This window comes from Zootoca vivipara, chromosome 10 (assembly GCF_963506605.1).
Source record: "Zootoca vivipara chromosome 10, rZooViv1.1, whole genome shotgun sequence".
Taxonomy (NCBI): domain Eukaryota; kingdom Metazoa; phylum Chordata; class Lepidosauria; order Squamata; family Lacertidae; genus Zootoca; species Zootoca vivipara.
Window position 1 is genome coordinate 69,033,552 of NC_083285.1, and position 12,605 is coordinate 69,046,156.

The 12,605-nt window shown below is 47.3% G+C and overlaps 1 protein-coding gene across 1 annotated transcript in view; it reads left to right on the forward strand.

The window, feature by feature from the left end:
- The window catches only part of LOC118091543 (cadherin-related family member 5-like), a 38,377-nt gene that overhangs the window by 14,948 nt on the left and 10,824 nt on the right, over positions 1–12,605 (forward strand). Inside the window, exons 8-11 of the mRNA XM_060279763.1 lie at positions 2,526–2,696; positions 2,814–2,904; positions 10,334–10,440; positions 11,631–11,831. Of these exons, the coding sequence (XP_060135746.1) occupies positions 2,526–2,696; positions 2,814–2,904; positions 10,334–10,440; positions 11,631–11,831 (570 nt within the window). The remainder of the gene's footprint in view (positions 1–2,525; positions 2,697–2,813; positions 2,905–10,333; positions 10,441–11,630; positions 11,832–12,605) is intronic.

Genomic DNA, 12,605 nt, shown 5'->3' on the forward strand with positions numbered 1-12,605 from the left:
CTCAGCTAAAGCATCCAGGACAGGTGGCCATCCAACCTCTGCTTAAAAACCTCCGAGGAAGGAGAGTCTGCCACCTCCCAAGGGGGAGACCGTTCCCCTGTCAAACAGCTCTTACCGTCAGAAAGTTCTTCCTGATGTCTAGTCAGATTCTCCTCAAAGCCATGGGTTCGAGTCCTACCGTTGCATCGCCAGAAGACCTCAAAGCTGTTTACAAAAATCACATCCTGCTTCCCTTTGCTCCCATTTTGCATTACCAGATTAGTTTTTTTAAAAAATAAATAAATAACAAATAATAATGGTTACAGGTAGGTAGCCGTGTTGGTCTACCGTAGCCGAAACAAAATTTAAAAATTCCTTCCAGTAGCACCTTAGAGACCAACTAAGTTTGTCATTGGTATGAGCTTTCGTGTGCATGCACACTTCTTCAGATAATGATGATGATGATGATGATGATGATAATAATAATAATAATAATACAGTAATGGATTTGAGTCTGACCCTCCAGAACAGGAGAAAACAAGCTTGCTCCATCCACCACGTAACAGCCCTTACGGTAGTTGAAGATGGCTGTCCTATCTTCTCCTCAGTCTCCTCTTCTCCAGGCTAAACATACCCAGATCCTTCAACCGTTCCTCATCAGGCTTGGTTTCCAGACCCTTGATCATCTTGGTCGCCCTCCTCCACACACCTTCCAGCTTGTCAACATCCTTCTTTAATTGTGGTGCCCAGAACTGGACACAGTATTCCAGGTGTGGTCTGACCAAGGCAGAATAGAGGGGGACTATGACTTCCCTTGATCTGGACACTCGACTTCTGTTGATGCAACCCAGAATAGCAATGGCCTTTTTTGCTGCTGCATCACACTGTGGACTCATGTTCAGCTTGTGGTCCAACAAGACCCCAGGATCCTTTTCACATGCACTGCTAGTGAGGCAGGTGTCCCCCATCCTATATTTGTGCATCTTCCTGCCTAAGGGCAGAACCCTGACATTTGTCCCTATTGAGATTCATTTTTGTCTACCCCGAACCTGAAGATGCTCTAACACTGAGCTGTAGCCCTTCTCCGAGGTTCTGCGCATGCAACCTCTCTTTTTCTGAGCCTGAGCTGGAACCTAAGGAGAAATGCAGAACCTGTATTTAGTTCACCTGGCCGCCGGGACTCAAATCCCCTCTGCTATGTTTCTCTGCTGGAGGTGTTTGTGCATAAAAGCGGGTGTTAATTTTTCAGGGCAAAATTTGTCCCACTGAGGGGAGTGTCCGCCTGCATAAGTGACCGACCCATACGAAGGCTGAGCCAGGGAAATAGAAATCTGCAAATCTGCTTTTCATCTCCGGGAGATAGGAAGCCAGCCTTGCAATTAGAGGATGGGAAGAGCCTTCAGGATCAGGCCAATGAAAGAAGTGAAAATCCAGAAACAAAAGTTTGGGGCAGAATTACAGGATTTTGGCAGATTTTTTTCTGGAAATTCGCCAAAAACTACACTTCCAACCTGGGTTGGCATACATCCGATCTTTCCCAGACATTTCCGCGATTTCTGCTGTTTATGAGGGCCGAAGCCCAGCTACGTTCAGGGAATTCCCAACCTTTTGCAGCCCTACCTCTGAGGTGTGTGTAGAAATGCATGGATTAATGAAAATTACATTGTGCGTTACGATGAGGGGGAATTTCCTTACAAAATGGCGTCTTTGTTAATATCAGGAGATGAACTTGCGGGCGGATTTTCACCTGGACCGATAAAAGAAATTCCTTTTAATCGCAGCGTTCACCTGCGGAACTCCCTCCCACAGGAGGCAGGGATGGCCACCAACCTAGATTGCTTTAAAAGAGGGTTAGATAAATTCATGGAGGAGGAGAGGGCCATCCATGACTACGAACCACAATAGCTCTGCTCTATCCTCCACCAGTTTCTGGAAGCCACAGGAGGGGAAGAGGGGTCTTGTGTTCAGATCCTGCTGGAAGGTTTCCTGTTGAGGCCTCTGGTTGGCCCCTGTGAGTCTTCTTCCTTCTTCTTTGGTGATCACTTTGCCGAGTAAGATTGTCTTCCATAAACACAGTTTTAACAATGGGTCCGTAAGTGACTGTGGAGGCCAATTCTGGATCCACACGTCCTTCTAGTGGGGACATTGGTTTCCGGGCAGGAGTTAATCACGGTGTGGATTTGCCAAGCGTGCCTTCCTCTTAGCACGTTTCTCCCTTGCGTCCTGAGATAGAGTATCTTCAAAGCCCATGACACCTTTGGTAAAGGCTGTTCTCCAACTGGAGCCCTTGCAGGCCAGTGTTTCCCAGTTGTCAGTGTTTCAACTACATTTTTTAAAGATTTGCCTTGAGACAGATTTTAAACCTCTTTTGTTGACCACCAGCATGACGCTTTCCATGTTTATGTTCGGAATAGAGCTTTGGAAGACGATCATCAGGCATCCGGACAGTACAGGATGCTGGACTCGATGGGCCACTGGCCTGATCCAGAAGCACTCTTCTTATGTTCTTACACTGGGGCGTTTAACCTGAGCTTTCTCTGCCCCAGGAAATGAACACAAAGGAGAGGTACAATTCCTCAGCCAGGATCCAGGTCAACGTGATGGACGGGGATGACCAGTACCCCCAGTTCCTGCCGTGCAACTTCCTGTCGCACGACGGGGTCGGCGTCTGCATCAGCCCTGTCTACACCACCAACATCACGGAAGGGGAGGTCAAGGTGAGGAGGGGCACCTGGCGTTAAAAATGTGACGTGCAGGGCAGAAACTCGCACTCGCTCCCCTGCCGCTTCACGTTTCTCTGCCTGCTTTCCCTGAAGGTTGTTTATCTTTTGCAGACAGGACCCCTCCAGTTCCTGCCTGGTCCCATCCACGCCGAGGACGGAGACCGCGACCTGAAGGCTGCCATCACCTATTCTATTCTCTCAGGTACTGGGCGGTCCCCGGCTGGCTCCTGGATAAGGTCTAAGAGGGGTGATCGAGCCCAGCATGCTTTTGTTCTTCCCATGGCCCAGCAGGTTCTAGAATCAGGGCATCTTAGAGTTGGAAGGGTCCCCGAAGGCCATCTAGTCCAACCCTGTGCAATGCAGGAATCTCAGCCAAAGCAGCCAGGACAGGTGACACGGCGAGCCTCTTCAACATGCAAGGCCTGTGCTTAGAGGTCTGAACTGGTTGCCTTAACAAAAAAGATCATAGAGTTGGAAGAGACCACAAGGGCCATCCAGTCCAACCCCCTTCCAAGCAGGAAACACCATCAAAGCATTCTTGACATATGCCTGTCAAGCCTCTGCTTAAAGACCTCCAAAGAAGGAGTCCCCACCACACTCCTTGGTAGCAAATTCCACTGCCGAACAGCTCTTACTGTCAGGAAGTTCTTCCTAATGTATAGGTGGAATCTTCTTTCTTGTAGCTTGAATCCATTGCTCCATGTCCGCTTCTCTGGAGCAGCAGAAAACAACCTTTCACCCTCCTCTATAGGACATCCTTTCATATATTTGAACATGGCTATCATATCACCCCTTAACCTTCTCTTCTCCAGGCTAAACATACCCAGCTCCCTAAGCCGTTCCTCATAAGGCATCATTTCCAGGCCTTTGACCAGGCATCCCCAAACTTCGGCCCTCCAGATGTTTTGGACTACAATTCCCAACTTCCTAACTAAGTTGTTGCATTTGTTTTTGTTTGTTTATGCCCTGACGGGACTCAAGGCGGCTTACGGATAAAACCAAGAATGGCTAAAAACCAGGTGGCCAGGGACCCAGGTGGTGCTGTGGGTTAAACCAGAGAGTCTAGGGCTCGCTGATCAGAAGGTCGGCAGTTCGAATCCCTGCAATGGGGTGAGCTCCCATTGCTCGGTCCTAGCTCCTGCCAACCTAGCAGTTCGAAAGCACATCAAAGTGCAAGTAGATAAATAGGTACCGCTACAGCGGGAAGGTAAACGGCGTTTCCGTGCGCTGCTCTGGTTCGCCAGAAGCAGCTTTGTCATGCTGGCCACATGACCCGGAAGCTGTCTGCGGACAAACGCCGGCTCCCTTGGCCTATAGAGTGAGATGAGCGCCGCAACCCCAGAGTCGGACACGACTGGACCTGATGGTCAGGGGCCCCTTTACCTTTTATGCCCTGATAGGACTCAAGGCGGCTTATGGATAAAAACAAGAATGGCTAAAAACATAGAAAAAAACCAATCATTAAAAAGGCAACGAAACACTGGTAGTACAGTCATACCTCGGTTTAAGTATGCCTTGGTTTGAGTACTTTCAGTTTAAGTACTCCACGAACCCGTCTGGAACGGATTAATCCCCTTTCCATTACTTTCATTGGGAAAGTTCGCTTCAGGTTAAGTACGGACTTCCAGAACCAATTAAGTACTTAACCTGAGGTACCACTGTACATTGATTATTGCCTTAATTTTATGGATCAATGGTCTCATTAGACAATAAAATTCGTGTTAAATTGCTGTTTTAGGGGGTGTTTTTCATCGTCTGGAACGGATTAATCCACTTTCTATTACTTTCAATGGGAAAGTTCGCTTCAGGTTAAGTACAGACTTCCGGAACCAATTGTGTACTTAAACCGAGATACCACTGTATTAAAATTTTGTCTGTGTGTGTGTGTGTGTGTGTGTGTGTGTATTCTCTCTCTCTCTCTCTCTCTCACACACACACACACACACACACACACACAGAGTGGTACCGCGGTTTTCAAACGTCTCCGTTGATGCCCGTTTCGGTTTTCAAATGCCGTAAACCTGGAAGTAAATGCTTCCATTTTTGAACACACCTCGGAAGTCGAATGGCTTCCTCTGAGTGCGTATGTTATTTTTCTCTGTTTTCTCTTTTAAATTTGCAGACCGCCCTTTGTGCCTCGGTTTTTGAACGTTTCGGAACTCAAACGGTCTTCCGAGACGGATTACGTTTGAAAACCGAGGTACCGCTGTATATCTGGACAAGGTAGTAAAAAGCCCTTTAGCTTAAAGCAGTCGGTTCCCTAAAGTCTGTTGGAACAAGAAAAATCTTCATCTGCCGGCAGAAGGACGAGGAGGGGAGCCAGTCGAGCTTCCAGCCAAGTCAAAGGTGTTGCGGTTAAAATACAAAGCCTGTAACAAATTGGGGCGACGAGATTGCCTGACCCCCCCTTCACCCCCTCAACCGCTTCACTTGGCAAAACTGGCACAGCCACAGGGGCCGTCCAATTCCCGCTATCCGTTGATAAAAACTCGGTTGTTTTGTGCTGCCTCCCCTTTGGAACTCCCCGCCGATTGAGATTGAGCAGGCGCCTTCGCTGTGACCATTCTTCTATAGACAGGCCTGCCTTAGAAAGTCGAGGTGAATTTCATCTTGTTTCAGCCTTTTAATCTTTCACGAGCGTGGTTGTGAATTTTTCTCTATTTTGCTGTTTTATCTTTTGTGAGCCGCTTAGAGGTTTCTGGCTTTCCCAGCCCAGCAGCGTATAATTTTTAAGAAAGAAATGGCAAAACCAGGGTTTGCTCAGCTAAAGCACACTGCTGAATCTGCTCCCTCCAGCAAATCGAGGAAGGAATGGCAGGTGCCTCTCGGCGCTGCTTAGATTACCTGGATGTTGGGGTCACGTGCCAAAGATTATTTCCAGGATATCTGCCAGTGAAGTAAAACTCCTCTGAAGTGCATATATTAGTGAAAATAACACACAAAGGTGCATAACATTGGGGATTTTTTGGGGTGGGTGGGTGTGCAAAATTGCATACTTGTGTTTATCAGAAGTAGATATATAGGAGATGGACTTTCATGATTTTTTTTTTATTAAATTGCTTTTTTATTGAAAAAAATCAATTATAAAGCAATAAAGTGATACAAAAATAAAAAAACACACACAACTGTGTAAAGGGGGAAAACATTATATGAATATGTACAAAAATAGCCTAACCCATACATTCTTTTAGAAATTTGATATTCTTATCCTAATACTAATGTAAATATTAATAGCCTCCTACGTTTTGCATAAATTTGTTCCAAATATTGTCGTATTTATCCAAGCAGAGTCCACATCCATAATCTGTCCGTTCGTAGTGTTATCCTATAATCAGTCCACTGATTGAAGGAGATACAGTTCATCAATATCAGCTACCATTAGAGTGCCTAAAATCCATTTTTGTTGTCCCATGGTTAACTTCCATATAGTAGGCATACGGCTGGGGGTTATTGCTATTAATATTTTTATTTTGCAAAATTGCATACATGTGTGTAACGGGGGTTGATATATATAAAGGAGATGATTTTTCATGATAAAAGAAAGCCCTTCTTCGCACAGAGTAGAGCAGGCATCCCCAAACTTCGGCCCTCCAGATGTTTTGGACTACAATTCCCATCTTCCCCGACCATTGGTCCTGTTACCTAGGGATCATGGGAGTTGTAGGCCAAAACATCTGGAGGGCCGCAGTCTGGGCATAGCTGGAGTAGAGAGTTCATCTGTGGAACTCCCTCCCACAGGAGGCAGGGATGGCCAGGATTAGACAAATTCATGGAGAAGGAGTTGTTGTTTAGTCGTGTCCGACTCTTTGTGACCCCATGGACCAGAGCACGCCAGGCACTCCTGTCTTGCACTGCCTCCTGCAGTTTGGTCAGACTCATGTTCGTAGCTTCGAGAAGACTGTTCAACCATCTCGTCCTCTGCCGTCCCCTTCTCCCTGTGCCCTCCATCTTTCCCAACATCAGGGTCTTTTCCAGGGAGTCTTCTCTTCTCATGAGGTGGCCAAAGTCTTGGAGCCTCAGCTTCAGGATCTGTGCTTCCAGTGAGCTGATTTCCCTCAGAATGGATAGGTTTGATCTTCTTGCAGTCCATGGGACTCTCAAGAGTCTCCTCCAGCACCAGAATTCAAAAGCATCAATTCTTTGGCGATCAGCCTTCTTTATGGTCCAGCTCTCACTTCCATGGAGAGGAGAGGGCTAGCAATGGCTTTATAGTCATGACGGAGGCCATTCCCTTCCTCTGTGGTTGGAGACAGCAAGGCTTCTGAATCCCAGTTGCAGGAATGCAGAGGGGAAAGGGCTGTCGGGCTCAAATCCTGCATGCAGGGCTTCCCAGAATAAGCATCTGGTGGGGCATTGCAAGGACCCAGTGCCGGATTTACGTATAAGCTAATCAAGCTATAGCTTAGGGCCCCCCCAAAAAATTAAAAGGAAAAAAACCACTGGATGTACATTTCCAAAATATAAGATAAAAAACAAATAAAATAAAACCTACATACAGCAACAGTGTTTTTGTGTTGTGTGGGCTCCTATTTTTTATGTGCAAATGGCTTGAGATACCTATTAGGTCCATCAGTGACCATATAGGATATATTCAACACAACAAACAGCGACAATTGGATGTTGACAATGGACAGCTGGACATAGAAAAGGCCCCAGGACTTTCAGTAGTTTAGGGCCTCATCAAGCCGAAATCCGGACCTGCAAGGACAGGATGAATTGCCACATGCCATGGATCATGGGTAGGCAAGCTAAGGCCCAGGGGCCGGATCCTGCCCAATTGACTTCTAAATACGGCTCACGTATGGCCCGGGAATCAGTGTGTTTTTACATGAGTAGAATGTGTGCTGTTATTTAAAATGCATCTCTGGCTTATTTGTGGGGCATAGGAATTTGTTCATTCTTCCCCCCCCCCAAAAAAGTATAGTCCGGCCCCCCACAAGGTCTGAGAGACAGTGGACCGGCCCCCTGCTGAAAAAGTTTGCTGACCCTGCCATGGATGCTTTAGCTGAGATTCCTGCAGAATCTCAGAATTCAGAAATGAGTGCAGAAATGTGAGGAACTGAGAGTAAGATCGGGTAAATTTATAGATGTTTACGGCCTACTTTTTTAAAAAATGATTTTTGAGATGTTTTGAACTGTTTTAATTTTAATGCACTTTAATTGCTATGACCCGCCCTGGGACTTTGGGGGGGGGGGAGGAATAGCAATAAATGGCTGGCTCACCCGCTCCGGCTCATAGCTGCCAAGTTTTCCCTTTTCTCGCGAGGAAGCCTATTCAGCATAAGGGAAAATCCCTTTAAAAAGGGGATAACTTGGCAGCTATGCTCCGGCTGCAACACAGAGTCAGATTCTGCAAAACTGTGTCACCTGCAGAGTGACGGCTGAGCAATCCAATTGCCTGGTCCAATGGCTGTTCAGGGAGCAAATTGGATGGAAGGTGCTGGAAGCAGGTGCTGGAGGTTGGAGGTGGCCGGGGGGGGGGATTTGAATCCCTCCTCCCCGATGCAATTGGGAGGGTTATTAAAGAGTTTAAGCTGGGCTGGGATTATGTGGCAGGTGAACCTAGTGGGTGGGGGTGGGGAGAGAACTCTTGGGGGGGGGCAGATTCCTGCCTCTCTCCGCAAGATTCAGAGATGCACAAATTTCAAAGGGGACCCGCGTTTCAGCTCGGATTAGCAGTTTCTGAAGTGCAAACTAGGTAGTTGCTCTCCTTTTTTTGGTCAAATCTTTTAAATTAAGTTTTACACTGCAAATTAAAATCCAAACATTAAACATCAGCATCATCATTTAGGATTCCCTGAATTCTTCCACTCGCCTTCGCCCTTCCATGGTTTCCATTATCAATCTTTTCCCAACTGCTTCTCTTATTTTCTGTATATATATATATAGTTTTAAAATAGTCCATTTTAAGTACATATTTTTAGTATATTACAAGCATTACTCAAATCCTGCCAAAGTTTTTAGTTTTTTTACAGTGTTCTCTTAAATACATTGTAAATTTCTCCCATTCCTTCTTAAAGTTCTTCTCTTCCTGGTTTTCCCGGTCAATTTCGCCATTTCGGCAGAGTCCATCATCTTCATCAGCCATTCATCTCTGGTCGGGACTTTATCTTCTTTCCATCTCTGGGCCAGTAGTGTTGGTTCTCAAACACCTTGGAACTCAAACAACTTGAAACCCAAACACTGCAAACCCGGAAGTAAGTGTTCCGGTTTGCGAACTTTTTCGGAAGCCGAACATGCTCCGTTTTGAGTGCCCACTTCTGTTTTGAGTGTTACGCTGAGGTCTGCCTGTTTTTGCTATTTATTTCGCGTCTTTGTGGCCCTTTTTTATGTTTTGTTTTTGTGCCTGTGTGGAACCCAGATCAGCTACTGATGGATTGATTGTGTGACTGCAGTACATTGTTTATTGCTTTTATGGATCAATGGTCTCGTTAGATAGTAAAATTCATGTTAAATTGCTGTTTGAGGGGTTGTTTTTAGACGTCTGGAACGGATTAATCTGTTTTGCATTACTTTCTATGGGAAAGCATGCCTCAGTTTTGAAACGCTTTGGTTTTGGAACGGGCTTCCGGAACGGATGAAGTTTGAGAATCCAGGTACAGTGGTGCCTCGACTTACGAATTTAATCCGTTCCGAAGGCACCTTCGTAGGTTGAAAAATTCGTAAGTCGAAAAGCGCCATTGGAAACATGATTTCCCATAGGAATGCGTTGGAAATGGAAAAACTTGTAAGTCGAAGCAACCCCATCTGAAAATTCGTAAGTCGAAAAAACCTGCCGCGGTTTCCGTTCGGATGTCGAGAAATTTGTAAGCGCGCAGTCATTTGCCCCATTCGTAAGTCGAAAAATTCGGTTGTCGAGTCGTTCGTAAGTCGAGGTACCACTGTACCACTGTAATCGTTTCTGCTCCTTTGGTATGTCTGCACCTAAGATTCCTAATAGCAAAGCCTCTGGCTTCAAACTAGGTAGTTTCTGATCAAAACGGCAAAGAAAAACCAATTTCTCCCCCTGATGCAACAGAGATCAGGTGGCCCTCTGCCATAGATACTTCAGTTGAGATTCCGGCATTGCACGGGGTTCGACGATGTAAGAGAGAGGGCTTGCAGAGAGCAGCCCACTCTGCTTACTTCCATCAGATGGGAGAGCAGCAGCAAGTCTGGGAGGGAAAACCAGGAACAGGAAGGGTTAAGAATGGTCCAGGGCTCTGCAGAGTCCTGAAGGCTCAGCTCCAGGCTGCGAGAAGGGAAGCAGGGGTGGAGCTAGCTTCAGCAGGGACTGAAAAGGAGGGAGTAAGTAGAACGGCACCTCAGGAGCCTGTTTTGGGACCACGGAGGACCCATAGAGCAAGGAGGAGGGGCGTTTGGATGCCCAGTCTTAAAAGGGGGGTCAGAGCCCACGAGACGCCATTGTGGGCTTCTGCCCCATGCAGAGCAGACATGATTTGAGACATCTCACCACTGTATATAGCATGCACAATAAAACTCTGAAAATCCAGAGGATGTGTGGAGTGCTTACTCGGGAGTAGCCAACACCCATCTGTGACAGACGACATGACCTTAGGGGGTCGCTCCGAACTCTACTATCTTATGATTCAATGGTCCCTATCGTAACCCTGTCTCCCCTTCTTTCCTAGGGACAGACCATGGCTACTTCCACATGGACAATGTCACGGGTGCCATCACCATGCTGCGGCCTGTGGAGAGCAGGATTCGCACTCCGGTCTACAGCCTCAGTGTCATGGTAGGCCCCTGCAGCTGAGAGAGCAGAGGTCATGTGTCCCCCTGGCTTCTTCGCATCCGGGGCAGGAGGGGGAAATTGCAGTTCTCAACTCAGCCCCCAATCCCGGTGTAATTTATTTTCTTTATTTTTATGTCACAGGTATTTTTTTTAACACTGCTTAATTTTTGGTTCCTAATTGCTTTGAGTTGCCCTTGGGAAGAAAAAGCGATGAATCAATTTAACCGATCGATCGATCATCACCAAAGCATCTAAGCCTAAAATATACATCCCAGTTCCTGTTAAAATGAGATGTTAGAAACCAATTAGCCAGATTTTTTTTTTCAAAACGAGCGCTAAAAATAGAAATATACATAATAAGAATTAAACTGCGTGTTGCAATAATACATGCCAGATCTGGTTACATGCCTAGGTGGGCTTGCTTAAACAAAGAAAATAAGAATAATACCGTATTGGCCCGAATATAAGCCACACCTGCAAATAAGGCACACCTGTAAAATTGAAGGGGGGGACAAAAAAAGACAATACTCGGGTGATCCCGGGGGGGGGGGGCAAAGCCGCGCTGATTTTCCTGGCGGCATAAGTTCGTGAATATAAGCCGCACTTTAACTATTCATGGCTGGAAACTGGAAAAAGTGTGGCTTATAGCCAATACGGTAATAATAATAATAATAATAATAATAATAATAATAATAATAATAATATACTCCGCCCATCTGACTGGGTTGCCCCAGTCCTCTGGCTGGCTTCCAACAAATTATAAAACCACAGTAAAACAGCAAACATTAAAAACTTCCCTATATGGCGAAGGCTCCAGTCTTGCGTGGCGTCAATGGGCAGGGAGTTCCAAAGTGCAGGTGCTCTTTGCTTTATTTCTGCCTCCAGCTCTCCTGCCTTCCTGCTCCCCCCATGGATTTTGCACCGCTGAGGATCAGAAAGAACGGCATGCACCCACTCCCTCTGCGCATGCCCCCCCCCGAAAAAGCTTGCCCATTAATTGATTCATTTAAAAACAGTCAAACGTAAAAGGAAAGAATTAACGGAGGGTCTTTTAATCCCACCGTGCAAAGCCAAAGCCAGGAACTGCGGCTGGATTCAGCCCTGCCCTGCAACTGAATTCTGCTGCTCGCCGGTCGCATTTCTTCTGCAAACTGCCTTCTCTCTCTCCCTCCCGCCTGCTTCCCCCCCCCAAGGCCTCTCAGGTGAACGACGCCAAGAAATACGCCGTGACCGAGGTCCGCGTGCGAATCCTGGCAGCCAACAGCCATGCGCTGCACTTTGAGAAGCCGCAGCTCCAGGCCTTCGTCCACGAAGGCGAGAGCACGGCCTCTCTGGTCCTGACGTACAGCAGGAGGGTGCTCTTTGTCCTGGCCACCGACCTGGACTTCCATGATGTGAGTCGCCTGGGTGCGGTTTGGGTGGGGCAGCCCAGAAAGGGCGGTTGTGGCGAGGAATCCTAGTCGCAGAGTTGGAAGGGACCCCGAGGGTCATCCAGTTCAACCCCCTCCAATGCGGGGATGTCAACCGGAAGGCATGCAGGAGGTCCCCGGCCCCCAGCCCCAGTGGCAAAGGAATCACGCCCATCTTGAAACCCTGGAGAGATGCTGCCGGCCAGTGTGGGCAATGCTAAGCCACAGGGGCCAAGGGGCTTGCTCAATACAGTGGTACCTTGGTTCTCGAACATAATCCGTTCCGGAAGGCCGTTCGACTTCCGAAACCATTCGAAAACCAAGGCGCGGCTTCCGATTGGCTGCAGGAGCTTCCTGCGCTCAAGAAGAAACCGCGCCGGACGTTCGGCTTCCGAAAAACGTTCGAAAACCAGAACGCTCACTTCCAGGTTTTCGGTTTCGGGAGCCAATTTGTTCATCAACTAAGCCGTTTGAGAACCAAGGTTCCGTTGTATAATAAGGGAGTGAAAATAACTCTGCAGTGGGGTGGGGTCTTTCCTAGTCTGTTGGGGTTATTGGATGTGGCTGACTGAGGCTCCTTCGTTTCAATGGGTCTACTCTGAGTAGGGTTTAGCCAAACACAGCCCAGTGTGTTTCCTGAATACTCCTTCAGGAATGACTTGTCCTCACCCAAGTTGCCACCGGCGACTTCTCTTGTGCTTCCTCCCCCCCCGTACTTCTCCCCCCTCCCTTCCCTCTTCCCTCCCCCCTCTATCTCGC